The sequence below is a fragment of the Grammomys surdaster genome, unplaced genomic scaffold (assembly GCF_004785775.1).
Source record: "Grammomys surdaster isolate TR1022 unplaced genomic scaffold, NIH_TR_1.0 125769, whole genome shotgun sequence".
NCBI lineage: Eukaryota > Metazoa > Chordata > Mammalia > Rodentia > Muridae > Grammomys > Grammomys surdaster.
Window position 1 is genome coordinate 551,589 of NW_021620600.1, and position 22,594 is coordinate 574,182.

The 22,594-nt window shown below is 50.0% G+C and overlaps 2 protein-coding genes across 6 annotated transcripts; both read right to left on the reverse strand.

Annotated features, from left to right (window-relative positions):
• Window positions 1-2,088: 2,088 nt before the first annotated feature.
• Rcn3 (reticulocalbin 3) lies at window positions 2,089-11,287 on the reverse strand. 2 transcript variants are annotated; one of them, XM_028788933.1, is made up of 7 exons: window positions 11,117-11,287; window positions 10,447-10,694; window positions 8,189-8,391; window positions 5,757-5,929; window positions 4,054-4,114; window positions 2,735-2,934; window positions 2,089-2,531 (listed from the first exon to the last, which is right to left on the reverse strand). In XM_028788933.1, the coding sequence occupies exons 2-7, from the start codon at window positions 10,686-10,688 to the stop codon at window positions 2,424-2,426; spliced, it is 987 nt and encodes a 328-aa protein (XP_028644766.1). In that variant the 5' UTR covers window positions 10,689-10,694; window positions 11,117-11,287; the 3' UTR covers window positions 2,089-2,423. The 2 variants fall into 2 exon arrangements, with proteins under 2 accessions (XP_028644766.1, XP_028644767.1); XM_028788934.1 differs by lacking the exons at window positions 10,447-10,694; window positions 11,117-11,287 and having other exon boundaries at window positions 8,283-8,311.
• An 825-nt stretch (window positions 11,288-12,112) lies between these two features.
• On the reverse strand, window positions 12,113-21,947 carry Fcgrt (Fc fragment of IgG receptor and transporter). 4 transcript variants are annotated; one of them, XM_028788960.1, is made up of 7 exons: window positions 21,834-21,947; window positions 21,137-21,397; window positions 20,544-20,801; window positions 20,047-20,322; window positions 13,802-14,071; window positions 12,662-12,778; window positions 12,113-12,478 (listed from the first exon to the last, which is right to left on the reverse strand). In XM_028788960.1, the coding sequence occupies exons 2-7, from the start codon at window positions 21,201-21,203 to the stop codon at window positions 12,369-12,371; spliced, it is 1,098 nt and encodes a 365-aa protein (XP_028644793.1). In that variant the 5' UTR covers window positions 21,204-21,397; window positions 21,834-21,947; the 3' UTR covers window positions 12,113-12,368. The 4 variants fall into 4 exon arrangements, with proteins under 4 accessions (XP_028644793.1, XP_028644794.1, XP_028644796.1 ...); XM_028788961.1 differs by having other exon boundaries at window positions 21,767-21,939; XM_028788963.1 differs by having other exon boundaries at window positions 21,840-21,929.
• Window positions 21,948-22,594: the final 647 nt, after the last annotated feature.

Genomic DNA, 22,594 nt, shown 5'->3' on the forward strand with positions numbered 1-22,594 from the left:
GCTGTGTGTGTGTGTGTGTGTGTGTGTGTGTGTGTGTGTGTGTGTGTGTGTGATCCCCTGGAGATAAAGTTGCATAGATGGTTCTGAGCTGCCGTGTTGGTGCTAAAGTCTTTGGAAGAACACCCAATGCCCTTAACCCGAGTCAGCTCCAGTAAAAAAGAATCTTTTTAGCCGGGCAGTGGTGGCGCACGCCTTTAATCCCAGCACTCGGGAGGCAGAGGCAGGCGGATTTCTGAGTTCAAGGCCAGCCTGGTCTACAGAGTGAGTTCCAGGACAGCCAGGGCTACACAGAGAAACCCTGTCTCGAGGAAAAAAAAAAAAGAATCTTTTTTTTCTTCATTTTTTAATTTTAGATTTGTTTATTATGTATACAGTGTTCTGCCTACATGTACACTTGAATGCCAGAAGAGGGCACCAGATTGTGAGCCACCATGTAGTTATGTGGTTGCTGGGATTTGAACTCTAGACTCTGGAAGAGCAGCCAGTGCTGAGACTCCCTGAGCCATCTCTCCAGCCCCAGGCAGAAAGACTTAACTGAGAAAAAGGCCTCCCTACAGTGTCCGCTTGTAGACAAGTCTGTAGAGCTTTATCGTGATGATTGACGTAGGAGGGGTCAGTCCATTGTGGGCGGGGCCACCCCTGAGGAGGTGGTTCTGGGTGACAGAAGAAAGCATACTGAGCAAGGCCTGGGGAACAAGCCAGTCAGCAATGATTCTCCAGGGCCTCAGCATCAGCGCCTGCCCTGACTTCCCGAAATGACGAGCAGTGATCTGAAATAACCCTTCTTCCCTCAAGTTTCTTTTCCTCACAGTGTTTGATCATGTAGCAGAAACCCCAAGCCACCTGCTATGTAGCCTTACCCCACCCCAGGGTTATTTATTTTGTTTGTGTGAGTGTGTAAATATGTATGAGTGCCCTGAGAGGCCAGAAAACTCATCAGACTGCTCTGGGATGGAGTCACAAACACTTGTGAACTGTCTGGCATGGGTGCTGGGATCCCAACACTAGGATCCTTCACTTGCAAGACACACATGCATACACCCATGCGCGCGCGCGCACACACACACACACACACACACACGAACACATCCTTTTTGTTTGTTTGTTTGTTTTTCAAGACATGGTTTCTCCGTGTGACAGTTCTGACTGTCCTAGGACTGGCTTTGTAGACCAGGCTGGCCTCAAATTTACAGAGGTCTGTCTGCCTGTCTCCTGAATGCTAGGACTAAAGGTGTGTACCATCGCCTGGCTTTTTATTTTATTTTTGCACCCTTTCCTCTTTTAAATTAAATATAACTACATTATTTTCCCCTTTCCTTTCTCCAACATGTTTTTTTAAAACAAAAAACCAAACAGGCTAGAGATGAACTCCCCAAAGTCCTCCTGCCCTGGTGCTGCCCTGGTGCTGCCCTGGTGCTGCCCTGGTGCTGCCCTGAGTGCTGCCCCAGTGCTGCCCTGGTGCTGCCCTGAGTGCTGGTGTTATGGTCTGTATCACTGTGTAGCTCAACGGAGCTGACACACAGGCCCTCTCCTCCCTCATTCCTGGCTATTCCATTTTCAGAATCTGCACCACAGGGTGTTTCACTGAGAGCTGTGGTTGTTTCTCTAGCTGTGGTTGTGTGCTTCCCCACCACCCTGCAGCGCTGACAGGGCGGTATTTCCTGCCGACTTTCCTGCGGTCCCCCAGGCTGCTGGCTTTATTCTCAGTCTCTGGGAACGCCCTCAAACTTCCACTAACACCCATCTTCAGCACCCAGATGCCCTAGAGCAATGCTTCTCAACCTCCCTAGTGCTGTGACCATTTGATACAGTTCCTTCTGTTGTGACGGACCCCCACCATCCATGAAATCATTTTTGTTGCTATTTCCTAACTGTAATTTTGCTGGTATGAATCGTAAATATCTGATATGCAGGATTATGTGATATGCCACCCTGTGAAAGGGACATGACTCCACAGGGGTCAAGACACACAGATGGAGAACCACTGGCCTATGCCTTCCTGCAGCACTCAGCACTCAGCTCCCAGCATGCTCCTCCACCTCCTCACAGCATCCTCACCCCACCCACAGAGAGACAGACACAGCAGGGGACCCCAGCAACAGCTTTTATTGCTCCTAGGCAGGACAGGTTAGCTACTGTTGTTGAAGTTCAGATTGGGTGGAGTTCAGTCAGGGTGTGGCCCCCGGGTCCGTGCTGGGGGATGGTATCAGTGGTTGTCATTAATCTTTGAGTGCCTGAGTGTCCTGGGTACGTTGGGGGCCCCAGGGTTCGTGACAGGGGTCTCAGGGAGAGGTGATTGAGGGCCCAAGAACCAGGAACATCAGAGCTGAGTCTGTGTCCTGAAGGGGGGGGCTGGCTGCAGGGGCCCCTCTGTTGTCCCCATATGTGGTCATGGGGCTCAAAAGTCTGAGCAGACCTGGGAATCAGAGCTCATCATGGTGTCTTGTCAGATCCTCACCGTAGTTAGTGGCCTGGCTGCCCACAAACATGTTCCAGTTGCTCAGGATCTCAGCTTTGCTCAGCCGGCCATCCTGCGGGCAAAGGAGTCAGCAGGAGGTGGGGCCCATGTGGGACACTCCCTACTCAGGATGCCCCTAGGACCCCTCCTCTGCGTCGCTGCTCTCCTCTAGGCCTCTGTCCCCATCTCTGTTTCTCTGGATGTGCCTCTCGGTCTCTTTCTGTTTCTTTCTCTGTTCCCGGACCCACCTGAGTGCAGGCAGTAACCCAGGCTCACCTTGTCTGTGTCGCTCTCATGCAGCAGGTGGTTGGCCTCCACCAGGGGCTGGTCCTGGGACGGAGGTAGCACCCAGTAACCGACTTCACTGCCATCCAGCCGCCCATCCTTGTTCAGATCCCGGAAGTCTCGGAACTGCTGCCGCTCTGTCTCCACCCAGGCAGGTTCCTCCTCCCCAGGCTCCTCAGAGTACAGGTCCGCTGAAGGGGATGCGGGAAATGGGGGGAGATGAGGCCTGGGACAGCTCTGGAGGCCTGGGAGACCTACGTCCTGCATCCCAAGAGCCATCTTCCTTGAGGCCTACCCTGTACCCACACACCTCCCCACCCTTCCCTCTCCGTCCCATCTGTGCACACACCCACACACAGGCCACCAGACCCTTCGGTCATCCTTCCTACATCTTATGCCAAATTTGTTTCAGGGAGAAAACATGTTATCTAAAAAGATTTAGAAAAATAACCTGGGGAGGGGAATAAAGCACTCATTTCTTACAAATGTTATAAACACATGGTATTTAAGCATGAATATCCTCCCTGCAGATTGTGCACAGAATATTTCATATATAAACCTTTCAAAGTCAAGCTAAAGACAGCTTAGTTGGTGGAGTCCCTGTTTAACACCAAGCCCTGGGTTCTGTCGAGCGCTGTGTGAGCAAGGCATGGCTGTGGTGTCATGGACGCCAGCTCTGTGGAAGTGGAGGCATGAGAATCAGGAATTGAAGGTGTTCAGCACTTCACAGCAAGTTCAAGGCCAGCCTGAGTTACAGGAGACCTAACTCAAAAAAAAATTTTTTTTTGGAGGCAGAGGCAGGTGGATTTCTGAGTTCGAGGCCAGCCTGGTCTCCAGAGTGAGTTCCAGGACAGCCAGGGCTACACAGAGAAAGCCTTTCTCGAAAAACCAAAAAAAAAAAAAAAAAAATTAAAAGCCAACAAAACCAGATTTTATCCTCATTAGTTCCTCCCTGAGTTAAACAGCCAAGGCCTAGCACAGGGCTGGCTATCCGGGCTAAAACACTTCAAATAGCCCAAAACAGGACAACTGGAGACATAGTTTGTTATGGAAACAAGACAAATCTTGACCCTGGTACAACCAACAAAGCTCCTGAGCCAAGGCCGTTGTGAAGCCCCAGGCTGTCTCCAAAAGGGCCTCTCTCCCTGGTGCTTTCTGCAGGAGGCTCCCATTGAATGCTTCCCTGGCTAGACATGTGGTAGCTTCTGTACACAGTGGGGGCTTGCTTCATGCAGCTTGAAGGATAAGGACCACGGCTCTCCTTGGTGCCGGGAGATGACAGGCCTCAGGTGGGAATGGGCCTTGCTCACCGATGTACTCTTCCACCTGTATGTAGCCATCTTTGTTCTTGTCAATGTCCTCCAGGGTCTCCTGGGGAGAGGCATTGGGGTGGAGGGTCAGTGCACCTACAACTGAGCAATGTCCACAGGGAGGAGGGGTGAGGGACTTGAATATGACTGGGGTGTACATGTGTCCAGTGTGAGGGACCAGGAACCCCCCCCTCCATGTCCAACCCTGCCCAGCTTTGTCTGGTTTTATGAGATAGGCTCTCACTATGTAGCCCTGGTGGGTGTATAACTCAAGGCTGGCTTTGAACTCACAGACCTGCCTGTCTCAGCCTCCTGAGTGCTGGGATTAAAGGTGTGCTCCACCACGACCAGGTCATGGGTGATGTATTTTTAAAGATTTTTAAAAAAAATTATATGTATGGATATTTTGCTTGCATGCCCGTGTACCGTGTACATGCAGTCCCTCCAAGACCAGTAAGGCCGTCAGACGCTGCAGAATTAGAGTTATACTGGAGCTGAGAAAAGAACCCAGGCTTCTGCAAGAACGGCAAGTGTTCTTAACCATTAAGGCGGGCGCATGGACCATTATTTGACACATACACCAGCATGTCTACTTTTCATGTTATCTGTCTTAATTTTTAAAAATGGTTTCTGCTCGAAAAACCAAAAAAAAAAAAAAAAAAAGATGGCTTCTGGCTGGGCAGAGGTGGTGCATGCCTTTAGTTCTAGCACCAGCAAAGTCAGAGGCAGGTAGATAGATCTCTGTGAGTTCAAGGCCAGCCTGGTCTACAAAGTGAGTTCCAGGACAGCCAGGGTTACACAGCAAAACCCTGCCTCAAAAACCCAGACAGATAGAATGATAGATAGATAGATAGATAGATAGATAGATAGATAGATAGATAGATAGATAGACAGACAGACAGACAGATAGTGGATAGGTAGAATCCACTTCCTCAAATTCAAGAGCTCAATAGTCACTCAGGATTAGCAGTGGACCCTAACAGGCAAAACAAATATGCAAGATCCCTGTAGCTGCCACACAGGCATGAAGACCTGAACTGCATTACTGAAACCTGCATAACATGGGCCTGGTGGCACACACTTATAACCACAGAGCTGGGAGGCAGAGACAGGAGGATGCCGGGGGATAGCTGGTCAGCCAGCCTAATCTACTCAGCAAGTCTCACATCTTGGTCAATATCCAGTTTCAAGAAACAAATAAGAACAAATCGTGGAGCCATGACTCAGAGATAAGGAGCACATGGTCTCACAGAGGCCCTGAGTGCAGGTCCCAGCACCCAGTGAGCAGCTCACAACCATCTGTAACTCCAGGTCTAGGTGGTCCAGCTCCCTCTTGTGGCCTTTACAGCACCTGCATGCCCAACGGCCTTTTCAGTGAGTACGTTCCATATCTGGGATCTGAGGTATGATTAAATCACAGCATGTTATATGTGCATTTCAAATAAACTGTGTTCTCCTGGGGTCCAGCTACAATGGGTTTTCACCTGAGGCTCTTCTTAGAATATGATTGTCTGCGGACAGGCTGGGGACTGGACACCTAACGGAAGCACAGGAAGGTCTGACAAAGAGGGACCAGGCACTGGATGGGGGGTAGACACGGGAGAAAATGCTGTCCTACATCTATGCTGGTTGCCAGAATCCTTGTGAAGGATGCTGGGACCGAGGACAGGCTTGGGAAGCATGTTCTCTGCAGTGTTACTCACTGCCACTACGATGTCCCGCATGTGAGGGAACTCCTCAGGATGCAGAAAGGCTGTCAGTTCTTCCCGAGTAGCCATGGAGTCTCCATCTTGGTCAGCTACCCGGAATCGCCGCTCATCCCGAGCCAGCATCTTCTTGTAGGTCTCAGCATCCTCCACATCATGAAATTCCTCCCCTGGGGAAGGACAGATGTGGGTGAGATGTGTGGTCACAGAGGTGAGGCCTGGGGCCTTAGGAAACAGAAGGACCCAGCTAGTGGAAGGACTGCCAGTGTGTAAGTTGTAACATGTGTCAGTCACAAGATGGGTATGTGGGCAGGACTGCCATTCACCATACTTAAAAGACTGAGGCAAAGGAATTACAAGTTCAAGGTCAGCCTGGGTAACTAAGCAAGACTATCAGCCCAGAAGCGAGTCCCTGCCTAGAATCCCCCAGTGAGGGGCAGGGGTGTGGCTCAGCCTTTCCTAGCAAGTGTGAGGCCCCAGGGTCATCCCTGGAGATGTAAAATAACAATTTTGATGTGTAATATACTCAGTTTCTTGTATCTGGCCGGAACACAGTCAATGACGTCATAGACTAACTCCTCGGCCGTTTTCAAGTCCTCAATGTTCTTCATCTTTTGTTGTTTTGTTTGTTTGTTTGTTTTTGTTTTTTGTTTTTTTGTTTTTTAAGATGGGGTTTCACAGCCGGGCGGTGGTGGCGCACGCCTTTAATCCCTGCACTTGGGAGGCAGAGGCAGGCGGATTTCTGAGTTCGAGGCCAGCCTGGTCTACAGAGTGAGTTCCAGGACAGCCAGGGCTACACAGAGAAACCAAACCAAACCAAACAAAACAAAACAAAAGATGGGGTTTTACTATGTAGCCCAGGCTGACATGGAACTCACTGGGTAACCTGTTAGTTCACAAAGACCTGCCTGCCTCTCCCTCCAAGTGCTGGGATTAAAGAGGAGCTGCACCATTCCCACTCTCAGCCCCCTTTCTGCCCTGTCACCATTTGATCCTCATACAAAGACAGATGGTTGCCTTTCCCATTTGTTCTCTTTTCTGAATGTAAAATGACTTGTACTCTGAGTGTACACTGGCCTGGTTAGCCCTAAGTTCTTTCCTGATACAGTAAGTGACTGGCTCTGACTTCATGACAGAGGGCAGGGAAGGGCTTTATGCCAGAGGAGGAACAGCATATGCAAAGTGCAGAGTTTTGAGGAGCTGAGATCGAGGACTCCACAGAAGTCACGTTTGGGGCAGAAACCAGCACAACACTGAAGGTGGGAAAGGCTAACGAGGTAGCTGTCTGTCTCCTAGGGTTGCTGGAGGATGGATAGACTCACCTGTGCTATGTCTATCCTTGAGCTCTGGGCTATGCTCCTGCCTCCGCCTCCCAAGTGCTGAGAGTGTAGGCAAAACTGAGGAAGACTGCTAACCAGGTGTGCTGGCTAATTTTATGTCAACTTGGACACAGATCAGAGTCACCCGAGAGGAGGGAACCCCAATTGAGAAAAGGCTCCCATCAGACTGGGCTATAGGCAACACTCTAGAGCAGTGGTCAATCTCTCCTGCTCTGACCCTCTAAAACAGCTCTCAGGTTCTGCTGGTCCTCATAAAATTACTTTTTTTGTTGTTTTTGTTTTTTTGTTTTTTTTCTTTTTTTTCTTTTGGTTTTGTTTTTCGAGACAGGGTTTCTCTGTGTAGCCCTGGCTGTCCTGGACTCACTCTGTAGACCAGGCTGTCCTTGAACTCAGAAATCCGCCTGCCTCTGCCTCCCAAGTGCTGGGATTAAAGGCGTGCACCACCACCGCCCGGCTTTTTTGTTTTTTTCGAGACAGGGTTTTTCTGTGTATCCCTGGCTGTCCTGGAGCTCACTCTGTAGACCAGGCTGTCCTTGAACTCAGAAATCCGCCTGCCTCTGCCTCCCAAGTGCTGGGATTAAAGACGTGTGCCACCACCGCCTGGCAAAAATTACTTTGTTGCTACTTCACAACTACAATTTTGCTACTGTTAGAATCCTAAGGTAACCATCGATACACAGGCTATCTGATATGAGACCCCCCAAAGGGGTCATGATCCACTGGTTGAGAACCAGCCCTATAGTGAATTCTTCAGTGATGGACCACAGATGTGGAAGCAAAAGCCAAATAAACCCTTTTCTCCCCAACTTGCTTTTGGCCACAGTGTTTCATCATAGCAACAGTAACCCTAGCTAAGACAAAAACCAAAAAAACAACCAACAAACAAGAAAAAAAAAAAAAACAGAGATAAGGGGTCTGGATAACAGAGTTACGCATTAAGTGTTCCTGTCAGGGATGTGAAGTCTCCAGTCAACTTGTCACATAGGTTGGATTTCAGAAGGACGAGCAAGTGACATTTGAAATGCAGGGGAGGTATCAGTGATAAGATCCTAAAAGCGAGGGCAAAGGGCAAAGGCGAGGTGGGCATACCGGGCTCATAATGGCCATAGGTGGCATTGCGCAACTCCTCCCAGCCCACGCGCCCATCGCGGTCCGTGTCGTAGGTGTGCCAGGCTGCGCTCACCGAGTCACGTATGTGCCGCTGCTGTGTGTGTGCGATCCACGCGCGGAGCTCAGCTAAGGACACCCAGCCATCGCTGTCTCCAGCAAGGTCCATGCGGTCTACAATCCGCCTGCGAGGGGAATGGTTGTCAGTCTCTGGCCCTGCCCAATGAGGCTCTGCCCCTAGAGATGCAGTCAATCTCAATCCTAACCCCGCCCACCTAGGCCCTTCCCTGTCATAGAGTCACCCTTGCACCTACTAAGACAAAAATGGGGACTTAAGTGATGGCTCAGTGGTTAAGAGTGGCTACTCTTGTAGGGACCTGGGTTTGATTCCCAGGAGCCCCACAAGGCAGATCACAAGCATATGTAACTCTGGTGGTAGGGATCCATTACCCTCTTTTGGCCTCTGTGGGCACAAGACATGTTAATGGTTAATGTACACACATGAAAAATACCCACACTCATATAAATCTTTTTTAATTAAAAAAAAAAAAAAGAGCAGAACATGGTTGTGTAGGCCTTTAATCCCAGCACTTGGGAGGTAGAAGCAGGCAGATCTCTGTGAGTTCAAGCCCAACCTAGTCTCCAAGACAGCAAGGGCTATTTAGACAAACTGTCTCAAAAAAAAAAAAAAAATTAAAAGAAAAATAAGGAGGCTGGAGAAACGGCTCTGTGGTTAGGAGCATGGGGTGCTCCTTGAGAGTACCCAGGTTCAATCCCAGCACACATGGAAGCTCACAACTGTCTGTCACTCCAGTTCCAGGGGATCCATGGCACCAGGCATGTGTGTTGAGCACATATGTGTGCAAGCAGGCAATATATCCATATACTTAAGTTAACAATTATTTAGAAATAAAGATGGATAAAAAAGGAAGAAAAATGTCACCCAAGGTCTGCAAGCAACCTGGGGCTGGGCTTCAAATAAACCCAGGAGAGGAACTGTTTTTTGTTTGGTAGTATTTAGAGGATTATTGCGTGTTGTTCGTTTGTTTGTTTGAGAGATGGGATCTCATTGATTCCTGGTTAGCTAGAAACTCACTTTGTAGACCAGACTGGTCCTGAGCTCACCAAGATCGGCCTGCCTCTGCCTTCCAAGTCCTGGGATTAAAACTGTGAACCCACACAGGACCAGAAGGAGCATTACCATTGATAGGTTTCATCCACCCTAGGTCTTTGCCCACCCTGACTCCGCCCCTTGCCCCTAGCCACGCCCCTCAGGGACCGCTGCTGCACAGGCTTGGGAAGGCCGTAGTGATGGATGCTAGGTGAACTGAGCAGGCGGCACCTATTAATCTTGGTATCAGGCCCATCTAAAAGCCCGCCATCTTCACCTAGCCTGTCCCCTGCAGGAGTCCTAGAGATTTGGATTAGCACCTGGCACAAACCAAGGCCCCTCTAGGACCCTCTACTCTAGCCTCGACCTCTAAGCACTGCACAGACCCTAGCTGGGCTGACCTGAAGTGTGAACAAGGAGCCAGGCCCCCAATTAGAGAGTGCCACTGTCTTTATTAACCTTGAAGTTCCACCTCTCACCATCTCAGGGCTCACCCCTCTTTCAAGCTGTCTGTGGACTCAAGCTTTGCCCACTTCCCTAGATGGGCAGATCAATTTTGGGCTCCTCCCTCTCCCAGCTCCGCCCTGCTATTTGCCCAGTTTAAAATTAGAAAATGCCACCACGTTAAAGACGCATACCTTTAATCCAAGCACTTGGGAGGCAGAGGCAGGCAGATTTCTGAATTCTGGTCTACAAAGTGAATTCCAGACCAGCTAGCACCACAAATGAAATTCTATCTCAAAGTACTACTACGAATAAAAATAATCAAGCATATATGCTCGAGTGGCCTTCTTGCCCCGGGTCCATGCTGACTGTGTCTGTCACCTAGAAACGGGCCAATCCTGTCCAGCAGGCGTCATTCATCCCAGTTCAACCTGATCTCTGAGCTTGGCATCTTCCTCAAATCCCATGCCTTCAGTCTCTACCAAGAGTTGGTGACCCGTTTAGAAGAGAGAGTCGGGATGTGGGGGAAACCAGGTGTTGGTGACGCACATCCACCACAGCCTCACGCCTTCTCCCAGGAGGTGAGTACCACAGTTCTGTCCAGTTTCTTGCCTCTAGTCTTTTCAGAGAGCTCATTTCTCCTACCTCCCTCTTCTGCCCGCACCCCCCCCCCCCATCCTCCTACCCAAGTCGGGCCTGGCTTTCCTCTGGGCTGAGTTGGTCAAATTCCTTGGCCACGTCTCGTCCCAGGAACGCCTCATGGTCGTACTGGAAATTCCCGTGGATGTCATCGTGGGGGGCCTCACTCAGGGGGGTTCCTTGATGCACCCTACCCTGGCTATGAGGTCCTGCATCAGGGGATGGCTTCCCGAGGGCCCAGTGCCTCTGCAGTAAGAGAAGCAACAGAAGCGACCATCGCCACATCATCGGTTCCTGGGGGAGAGGCGAGGACCAGGGGTCAGGGGTAAGATTGGGAAAAAAAAAATCTGAACCAGAGATAATGTGGGAGAACTTTGAAGGGGGCGGTGAGGGAGGCTGTCTAAGGCAGGGTCAATATAAGCGCAGGCTGCAAAAAGTTTTGGGCTCAAGAAAAGTCGGCAAAAAGAACAGAAAATTTGAAGGTTAAACCATCTCTAGGGGTGGAATCCGAGCCTCAGACGAACCTCAGAGCAGGAGTATTTCAGTTAGAGACGTGGCACACATTCTACACACAAAGTTCAGGGCATAGTGGTGGCCGAAAGCATCATGCGGGCTCCTCTGTGTGGCCCCCAGCCTGGACCGCGACCCTCACCCTGAAGCCCCCTCCATAGCTAGCTCTCCACCCTTCCACCCACCCCACCCTCACCCCATCACACCTCTGTTACCCGGCCTGGGTTCGCTCCCCACGCTGAGCTCTGCTTACTCGCGCAAAGATGCCCAACCTGGACCGGCTCCAGTTAAGCTCCGCCACTGGCAGTCCAGAGGCCGCAGCCCTCTGACCAATGACTGAGTAGGAGAGCCTCAGGGGCGGAGCCAAAGAGCCGAATAGTGCCCGGACCCCCTTGCCACGTCCACAAGGCCTTGCTCTAGCCGGGAAGGCGTGGTGGTGGTGGTGGTGGGGGGGAAATAAGGCTGATATTGAACTACAATTCCCAGCAGACATATGGGCCGACTGCACGACCACCTCCAGAGTCTCTGGCCCCAGAGGATTAAGGGAGTTAAAAAAAAAAAAAAACTCTTTCGACTTTTCAGAAAAGAGGAGGTCTGGTTTGGTGGCTCATACTACCAACACTTGGGCGGCAGAAGCGGCCAGCCAGGATTACGTACAGAGACTCTGTCTTAAAACAAACAAATGAACAAAAAAACAAATAAAAGCAAACAAAAAAAACGGAGGAGGGGTGCGGGCTGGAGAGAATGGCTCAGCAGTTAAGAGCACTGACTGCTCTTCCAGAAGTCCTGAGTTCAAATCCCTGCAACCACATGATGGCTCACAACCATCTGTAATGGGACTTGATGCCCTCTTCTGGTGTCACTGAAGACAGCTACAGTGTACTTATATAAATGAAATAAATAAATCTTTAAAAAAAGGAATGAGCCGGGCGGTGGTGGCGCACGCCTTTAATCCCAGCACTTGGGAGGCAGAGGCAGGCGGATTTCTGAGTTCGAGGCCAGCCTGGTCTACAGAGTGAGTCCCAGGACAGCCAGGGCTATACAGAGAAACCCTGTCTCGAAAAACCAAAAAAAAAAAAAAAAGGAATGAAAGAGAGAGAGAGGAGAAATACCTGGCACATCACATACATTCATGACTAAAAATAAACAACTCAGTGTATAAAATGGCCAGGCTATACCACAACAATCAGGAGGAGTCTGTATGATCTTTCCCAGACCCATTCAATTTATTTCCAATGCCTGAAACTTGAGAATAACGATGCACACACAGATATGGGCCCAATTTTATGTGGAAATAGAAAATAGCCATGTACATTAAGAGGGAAAACTGAATCAGGGCACAAAAGAAGGGATCCATGGGGAGGACGTGCGGCCCAGGGCTCCCTAAGGAGGCTCAGAGACAGTTCAGGAGGTCACACAGCCCCAAAGGCTGCAATGGGTATGGGGCCTGAGTTGGCATCAGGAAGTGGCTGAAAAGGTATTTGCACCTTGAGGCTCAGCCTCAGGGGGCAAGTTTCCACCAGGCAGCAGGTCACCAGAGTCATCACCACTGAGAGAAAGCCATGGGGCTAAGAGAGAGAAACAGAGATCAGTTTAAGTATCTAAGGTCTCACCCACCCAACACACCTGTGAGAGCCACAACTCTTTTCCCAGGGTGGTCAGGGACTGTCTCTGTCTCTCTTATCTCTCTGTCTCCCCTCTTGCTCTCTGGGTCTCTGCTTCCCGCCATGCCCTCCCAACCCCACACACACCTGGTAGCCCACTGTGCATCCTGTGCCACAGCAGCACACCCCCTGCGATGGCCACTACCACCAGCAACACGCCAAGAATGATTCCGACCACGGGCACGGAAGATCTGGCTGATGACTCTGCAGCCAGAAAGTATCATGAAGACAGGGAAGGAAGGAGTTGATGACTCCTTGGAGATCCCCAGGAGCATATGACTGAGGAGGGTGTATGCAGAGAAAAGGCCCTGGGCCTCATGTGTTTCCACACTGAATATAAGAACCGGCCACACAGTGGTGAAACACTTCTTAATCCTAGCACTTGAGAAGCAGAGGCACACAGATCTGTGGGTTCGAGGCCAGACTAGTCTACATGGTGGAGTTCCAGGACATCCAGAACTATACAGAGAAGCCCTATCCCCAAAAACAAAAACAAAAAGAAAGAAAAAGAGAGGAGAAAAAATAGAACCAGCCACTGTGCTGGAGAGATGGCTCACTGTTAAGAGTCCTTGCTGCTCTCCCAGAGGATCAGAGTTTGGTTCCAGCACTCATGTCTAATCCCAGGAGACCTGAGCCTGACCCTCGATAAATCTAGGCTGGTGAGAAGGCTCAATAAGTAAAGGTGTTTGCCTTTGCCATAAAGCCTAATGACCTGAGTTTGAACCCAAGGCTAACACCCACAAGTTGTCTCTGTCTCCACAAGCACCCCACAGCACAGACTCATATGTACTTTTCCCTCTCACACAAAGAATGTAGGAAAATTAAATATATATGCGTACACTTAGATAGAAATCTATAGGAGGAGAGGAAAAGAAAAAGGAGGAGAAAGAGGAGGATGAGGAAGAGGAGGAGGAGGAGGAGGAGGAGGAGGAGGAGGAGGAGGAGGGCTGTATTGAGAGAACACAGCCACATTGTAAGAGAGCTCAGTGAGAGCCCAGTCGAGGAAGGAGGAGCAGTCACAGGACAAGCAGCAAAGTTGGCGCTTCACCAAAGCTATGGCAAGAACTGTCAGGGGTAAACGTGAACCGTCAAACACCGTGAAGACCAGTAGCAGCAAAACTCGTGGTCAGACTTGGGGGAGAGGGGTGACTGGCCACAGGCCTAATGGAGAATCAGAAGCCAGAAGCAGAAACAAAGGAGACACTGGCTCTGGAGGGACAGCCTCACCTAGGTCCACAGTGAGAGGCTGTGCCAGCCCCTCATGCTCCACTTGACATTGGTAACGGTGCTCATCTCCACGTTTGACCTCCAGCAATGACCACGCATTGAAAGAACCATCACCATTGGGACCAGTACTGCGATTTCCAGAGCCCGAGGCTAGCCCATCGCGCAGGAATCGCAACTTCAGCTCCGGCGGATAGAAGGAGAAAGCAACACAGGTCAGCACGGAGGAGCCAGAGCTGCTAGGACGGGCCTTCAGGCGCATAGAAGGCGGCTCTGTGGGGACACAGGGAATGGGATGGGCCTGTGGTTAGGCTAGGCTATGACCTCACCCAACCACCCCACTCCCGCCAAGGCTTGGTGTGAAGCTTGTCATGGACAGACCTGGGGTCGTTCCGATATCAGCACTGTGCTGACCCAGAGGGCTTCCCAGAGTGACAGACACCCCACCGTGCTGACCCCACTACCACACCCCTTTATTATTTTGGTTTATGCGTGGGTTGAGGCCAGAGGTCGATGGCAGGCATTATTTTTTCCCCTTCATTTTTCACTCTGTGTGTGGGTGTTTTTTGGCATGTGTGTCTGTGCACCACAAGCATGCAGTGCCCATGATGGCCAGGTGAGGGCGTCAGATCCCCTAGAGCTGGAGTGAGCCACCATGTGGGAGCTAGGAATCAAATCCAGGTTCTTTGCAAGAACAGCAAGTGGTCCTAACCATTGAGCCATCCCTCCTGCCCTCCACTTATTTTTTGAAACTGAGTCTCTCACTGAACCCGAGGGTTTTCTCTTTCAGCCACACTAGCGGCTGGTAAGGCTGTGGCCCCGTCTCTGCCAGACCTATCCCTGCAGCTACAGACATGCAGCAGTACACGCAGCCTTTGCAAGTGGGCTGGAGATCAGAACCCATCTTCATGCAGAGCCAGCACTGTGCTTACCGTGTGTCTCCACGGGCAACATTTATTTGTTTGTTTCATAACTGAATTTCACTCAGCCCAGCCCAGGCTTGAACTTATTATATAGATACAGATGACTTTGAATTCCTGAACTTCCTTCCTCTACTTGCTAAGAGCTGAAAGACAGCAGGTGTGTGCCTCCAGTGGTTTATAAGCAGTGCTAGAGATGGAACCTGCTTAAACAAGCTTTCTACCGGCTGAGCCCCAGCTCCGTCTACATGTTCTTAAACTGAGACTTACTACCATCTCTGTTCTTGGCCCCGGGAACACATTAGTGTATATACAGAGCAGAGAGGCATGACTGTCCTAGCTGGCTGTGACGGCGCATGCCCATACAAGTGATCCCAGCACCCGAGGAGCTGAGGCAGGAAAATCATGAGTTCCAAATGAGTTGGACGCTGTGGCAAAAACTGAAAGCTGTGGGTGTTTAGTACACCTTGAATCTCAGCATTTAGGGAGCAGAGGCAGGTGGCTGTCTGTGGATACCAGGGCAACTTGGTCTACATAGCAGTTCCAGGCTAGCCAAGGCTACATAGTGACATAGTGAGACCAAGAAAATAAACAAATCAATACATTGTGGCTGGGGATGTGGCTCAGTTATGTGAAGTTCTGGGTCGGATCTCTAGTACACTGACATTGATTGTGCATGCAGGCGTACACCTATAATCTCAGCACTCCAGACTGGAGATCTGAGGATCAGGAGTTCAAGGTTACCCTTGGTGAAATAGGAAGTTTGGGGCCAGCCTGAGCTACACAAGACCCTGAATCAACAGCAATAAACCCCTAAACAAAATGAACCCCAGCAAGGCTGTGCATGGCAGAGGCCTTCCCTCTGTTCAGGGTGGGTCTCACAATCTTGGTTCTGCTCTGATCCTCAGCAGAAAATAAGCTGACAGCTTCTTAGGAAGAGGAAGCAAAGCAGCTTCCCCGAAAGAGGGGCCTCACTGGCATCTAGGAAGACCTGAGGCCCCAGCTCTCAGCCACTGAGGGCCGGACCTCAGTCAGCGGTTCTGTGTCCGGCCTTGTGATTGTTATTGTTTTCCAGTGAGGATGACTTCCTGTGGGTAGCGCTGAGGGACGCCCTTGGTTCTCCTGTTTCCTAGTTCTGACCCTGAGGGTTCTGAGAGTCAGCCCAGCCTTGGTTTCTGCTTAACAGGAGAAAAAAAAAAAAAAAGGAAGCACCTTAGCCCCAGAAACAGTAAGCTGGCTGGCCAAGGCACAGGGGTTACAGGCTCACCAGTTAAGCCACAAAGTGAGTTGAAAGTTAGCCAGGGAAACTTAACAAGATCCCATCTCAAATAAAAAGACAAAAGAGGGCCAATGAGGAGCCCAAGGAACAACTTAGCAGCTAGAGCATTTTCTGATCTTTCTACAGAACTGAGTTCAGTTCCCAGCACCAACACTGGGCCCTGGGTGACACTCAACCACCCATAACTCCAGCTGCAGACGACATCATGCCTTCTGGCATCTGTGGTCACGTGCACAATATGTATACACTCACATCCATATAAATTAGTACTAAAATAAACATAGTCAGAAAAAATTTCTAAAAATTAAAAGAGTACTGGAGATGTGGCTCAGTGGGTAAGACACCTGCTGACAAGCTGGGTGACACAGGTGCCATCTCTAGAACCTACATGGCCGAAGGAGAGATCCAACTTACTAAGTTCTCTGACCTGTCTACACACACACACACATACACACACATACATACACACACACACACACACACATACACACACACACATGCACAAGTAAATAAGTGTAACCTTAAAAATATTTTTAAGAAAAATGAGGGCCGCCAGGGCGGTGGTGGTGCACGCCTTTAATCCCAGCACTTGGGAGGCAGAGGCAGTCGGATTTCTGAGTTCGAGGCCAGCCTGGTCTACAGAGTGAGTTCCAGGACAGCCAGGACTACACAGAGAAACCCTGTCTCGGAAAAAAAAAAAAGAAAAGGAAAATGAGGGCCAGCTGTATGCTCAGTGGTAGAGCCTCGACTCCCCCAGTGAGGGGCTGGGGTGTGGCTCAGTGGTAGAGCTCCTGCCTTGTATGTATGGAAGGAAGGAAACAGTAACATAACCTTACACCTGGTAACAAAGGCTATCATTAAAAACAAAATCATGCCTTTAATCCCAGCACTTGGGAGGCAGAGGCAGGCAGATTTCTGAGTTCAAGGCCAGCCTGGTCTACAGAGTGAGTTCTAGGATAGCCAGGGCTACACAGAGAAACCCTGTCTCAAAAAACCAAAAAAAAAAAAAAAAAAAAAAAAAAAAAAATCACATAATGACAGACTATATCAACTGCAGTCAGTACCTGTAGAACCTGGAACCCTTGTCAAAGGGAGTGTATTTCTCTTTTCTCTTTTTCTTAGCTCTGGCTAGCCTCAGATTTACCAGTCACTCCCTCCAGAGTGCTAGGATTAAAGGCATGCACACCCACATGGGTTATTATGGTTTTCCCGAATAAATGAGCCCAGAGCTGGAGAGATGTCTCAGTAGGTAAAATTAGTAAAGTAGTGAGTGGTTGTTCTTCCAGAGGACCCAGGTTCAATTCCCAGCACCCATGTGGTAGGCAACTCCTAACCATCTGTAACTGCAGGGCCAGGGGGTCTAATAACGCCTTCTGCCTCTGTGAGTACTGCATGCACATGGTGCACAGACATACATGGAGGCAAAAAACACATAAAAAATTTTTTGTTGTTGTTTAATGAAACCAGCCGTCCTATTTGTGGACACTTATTCAGAGGTTGATATCAAGGTTTCAGGGAACCACTGGCCCCTATTCTGCATTGTAATATCCATCAAAACAGCCAAACTACAGAAACAATGTAAACACCTTCAGCAGATAAATGAAGACAGTAGGCAGGCTTCCAGAATGAACTATTATCCAGCCATAACTCCTCAAGCTGGGGAGATGGCTCAGCAGGGAAAAGTGTTCACTGCACAAGTCTGAGGGCCCAAATTCAAACCCTTAGCACTTATGTAAACCTTCATGACTGGGTAGAATGGTATCTAACCCTGGCGCTGAGGGTAGAGGCCAAGGAGAGAGGCCGCTGGGGGCCTGGCTGGTTACATCAGGTTGAGTGAGAGAATCTGGATCAAGGAAATAAGATGGAGAGAGATGGAGAAGCCACCTTCTCTGGCCTCTGAGCATGTAGTGGGTGCACACTCACATACATGTGTATTCCATATATAACACACACACCACCACCACCACCCCACTCACATACACTAAATCACAGATAAGTAAGCAAACATAAGTTTTAAGAATGTTTTAAAACCTAAAGCATGGCCAGGCGGTGGTGGTGCACGCCATCAATCTCCAGAGCTTGGGAGGCAGAGATGGATGGATCTTTGAGTTCAAAGCCAGCCTGGTCTACAGATCAAGTTCCAACACAGATACTATACAGAGAAACCCTGTCACCAAAAACCAAAAACCAACCTAAAAGATTGCTCAGTGACAGAACTCTTGCCTACCAAGAGAAAGTGTCTAAGTGCAATCCCAAACTGAGCCAACTCACTGAGAAGAGCAGAGTAAAAAGCAAATGGGGTTTGGGGCTGGAGAGGTGCTGCAGGGACCAAGAGCTTGCTGCTATTCCAAAGGACCTGAATTCAGTTCCAGCACCTACACTGGGCATGTTATAACTACCTGTAACTCCAAGCTACAAGGGATGTAATGCCCTCTTTTGACACTCATGTGCACACACAGATACACAAGTACACATATAAGAAGTAAAATACAAGCATTCTATTTTTATTATGTGCATGTACGTGTGTGCACATGAACATAGGTGGCCATGGTGGCTGGTGGTGGCTTCAGATTCCCTGGCCCTGGAGTCATGGGTGGCTGGGAGCTGCCTGACTGAGAGCTGAACTCACATCCTTTCAAGATCCATGTGTGCTCTCAACCACTGAGCCGAGTCCAGCCTTAAGATTTGTTTCTCAGAAAAAGATGTCATAAACACAACACCTGAGGCTGTGCTCTGGACTCCACACACATGAGCACACAACAGGCAGGATGAAACTTGGGTGGAAAAATGACAGGCCCTTAGCCGGGTGGTGGTGGCACCCGCCTTTAACCCCAGCACTTGGGAGGTGGAGGCAGGCGGATTTCTAAGTTCGAGGCCAGCCTGGTCTACAGAGTGAGTTCCAGGTCAGCCAGGGCTTTACAGAGAAACCCTGTCTTGAAAAACAAAAAATGAAAAAAAAAAAAAAAAGAAATGACAGGCCCTCTTCACTTCCAATTTGTTGGAAAGGAAAGCAAGGCGATCTGTATACAGAATGTAGAGCAAGATAGACTAACAAAAGCACAGTCCGCAAAAGAGGACTAGGGGCTGGAGACATGACTTAGCCGTTAAGGGCACCAGCTGCTCTTTTAGAGGTCCTGAGTTCAAGTCCCAGTGACCAAATGACATGTTACAAGCAACTACAATGGGATCTGATGCCTTCTTTTGGTATGTAGGAATACTTGCAAACTGAACACTTATATACAAAAAATAGATAAATCTTTAAAAAAACAAACAAACAAGATTTGAAGATACCTTTAAAAGAAAGAAAGAAGAATGGTCAAGGGAAGTGTGTGTGAAATACCTATTTGATGAAGATTTGGGTCCACAAAATATAAAGAACTCTTAGAAGTTAACAAGAAGAAAAAGATGTGGAAAATTCTAGTACTTGGGAGGCTGAGACCAAGAGGATGACAGGTTTGAGGTCACATGGTCTACATTTTGAGACTCTTAACAACAAACAAAAAAGAAAAAGCAGCTGGGCTAGAAGCACACTTCTTTAGTCCCAGCACTCAAGAGATCACTCTGAGATTAAAGCAAACCTGGACCACTTCTCACTCTATCTCACAAACAAAAACAGTTAGCTGGGTGTGGCTGGCGACACACTTCTGTCAAGCCAGCACTTGCAATGGGGCAGGACGATCAGGAGGAATTCAAGACCATTCTCAGTTACACAATGAGCTCATGGTTAGCCTGGGCTACATGAGACCTTGTCTTTTTTTTTTCTTTCTTTCTTTTTTTTTTTTTTTAGGTTTTTCGAGACAGGGTTTCTCTGTGTAGTCCTGGCTGTCCTGGAACTCACTCTGTAGACCAGGCTGGCCTCGAACTCAGAAATCCGCCTGCCTCTGCCTCCCAAGTGCTGGGACTAAAGGTGTGCGCCACCACTGCCCTGCGAGACCTTGTCTTAAAGAAGATCCACTGGGATGTGCAAGAGGGGCTACCCTGAGGAGAATGCTGGGAAGGCTTTGAGCATGGCTGTGGAGATCTAGAGGAGCAATAGGAGTTGGGCTCACCCTTCCACTCCAGGTTCTCACGGCCCCTCTCCAGGTGGCCTAGCAGCCGCTCAGGACAGGAAATTAGCAGGAACTCGCTCTCCTTCCTGGCCACCCCGGGCTGCTTCATCCACAGATTACCAACGATGTCTGTCTCAGGCCACTCCCCACTCCAGTTGCCGATGCTTGGGTTGAACTCCATGAACTCCTCGCCATTGAGGGCAAACACAGCCGTGGGCAGTGAAGAATTGTCAGGGGCCAGTTCACAGCCCAGCAGGCCCTGCAGTGTGAAGTTCCCTAGATGCCAATACGCAGGCGCGCAGACTCAGGGCCAGCCTTCCTTTCTTCTCCTCCCTCAGACCTCGAGGGCCAGACCCCAACCTTCCCCCTTATTCCTAGGGTTCAGACCTAATCCTCCCCCTTCAGACCTAGGGCTCCAGCCTCTTTCCTTGACCCAGGAGTTCAGACCCATATCCTTCCTCAAGCCCAGGCTACTGCAGTCCACCCCTCTTTCTGACCATTTATTTGGTTCTTCAGGGTCCTGAGGGCCTCCAAGAAGAGCTGTTCTTTGTTTTTCAGGTCTGTGGTCTCCTTCTCCCAATACCCAGGCACCTGGTTTTCCCACATCCAGGCCCCACAGGGCTCAGCCTCATGCCGCAGGTTATTGTAGGTCAGATACTGCTGAGGACCCAGCCAGCCTGTGGCCCAGAAAGAGGGAAGCCCCGTCGATGGGTTTGACACAGCTGTGAGATGATACATCAGTGAGGGACGGGTATCTGCAGAAGGAAGAGGAGAGTCAGCGGGCCATGGACTGCACCCCACCCCACAGAGATGCAGAGGGAAAACTGGACTCAACCTGAAGGGCTGTGATCCTACAGAGAGAAGGAGACAGACACCCAGAAAGGAAGAGAGACAGATAGACAGATAGACACAGAGACAACCCTGAGATTGTCAAGTATATTTGACTCAAATGCTCAGAGAAGTTACCCACAGTGCGATTTCCAGAAAGGCTAGGACATCACCAAAAAGCCTTTTTATTGTCTCTCTTCTGCTTTTTGGCTCTCCTTCCTGTCCCCTTCCTGACCCACTACAAGTCCTGGTGGCCTCTTACCTGCACCCCAAGTCTGAGGCAGGAGGACCAACAAGAGGCTGAGGACCCAGGGCTGGGGCATCCCCATTCTGACAGGACGACCCAGAGTGGAAGGGACACGTGACTCCTCTGGACCCAGCCTTGTTGATTCTTCACCAGGTTCCTGTGGGCTCTTCGTAGACCAGGGCGCTGGATGGTGGGATGGAGACCCAGTCCAAGATGATTGGACTGTGTGAACTTTCACCTTCTCATTTGATCCACTTTAGTTAATTAGTTACAGAACTAGACAGACCAAAATTTGTCTCAGACTTGTTATTTCCTTTTCTCCTCCCTCAGACCCGAGGCTCCAGGCCTCGTCCTCCTCCCTCATTCCCAGGGTCTCAGATTTCAGCCTCAGGAGCCCTCAAACCCAACCCAAGAGTCCAGTTCCAAGAATTCCTCCCTCAGACCCAGGAGTCCACTTTCAAGATCCCCCTCTCAGACCTAAAAATCTCGGGCTAGCCTTCCTCCCTCAGACTCAGGTGCCCAGGGTTCTGCTCTCCTTTCTCAGACCCCAGCCTCCTCTCTCACCCTCAGAAGTCTAGGTCTCAATGCTCCTCCCTCAGACCTGGGGCTCCAGGCCCCAACCCTCTTCCCTCTTGGGGTGCTAACCCCTCAATCCTAGGAATCCAGGCCTCAGTCTCCTCCTCTGACCCTCAGCCTTGGCCCCGTTCCTCACAGACACCCGCTTCTCTCTTTGCGTGCGGCAGACGGATCCTCTGCTCAGAGCCTCCAGTTCTTTTCTTACATCCTGTCTGTACACAGTTAGGACTGGGGAACTCTGAGGGCATCCAGCTCCACCCACTAGCTCCTAAGCACACCCCTGGGCCTCTGTCCAGCCTCTCTTGAAGTTCCTGCTGTATCTGGTTGGAAGCCTCCTGGGGCAATCGTCATTCGGCCTGCCTCCCGAAGCCACTTCTATGTTTACTCATTTTGAGCATTTTCAGAGTAGACTCACAGCCTTGGAAAGGCCTGCATGCTGAATGTGGCTTTAAGACACCCCAGGATTTGTGGGCTGTGGGTGTGGCCCAGTCATGGCATGGCTGCCTAACACAAAAGGCTTGGCTGTAGCCCACTCCCAGCTACAAGCCTGCTCTGATTTCTTCCATGTGCCCAGCACTTGAGTTAGGTGGGCCCAACCCTGCCTACTCTGTGACTAGAGCCTTCACCTCAGCCCCCTGTCTCCCACCCTGCTGCCCACCCCGAGATCTTGCCAGGATAGACACACAAACACACAGAGAGACGGACACTGACAGGTTGATGGCTAGATAGGCAGGAAAGGAGAAAGGGGGTGGGTGACAGCACATGCCTGTAATTCCAGCACTGAGGATGGAGGCGAGGAGGCCAGGGGTTCATGGCCGGCCTGGGCAGCAGACAGAGAATATAAACAGCTGAGAGAGAGAGAGAGAGAGAGAGAGAGAGAGAGAGAGAGAGAGAGAG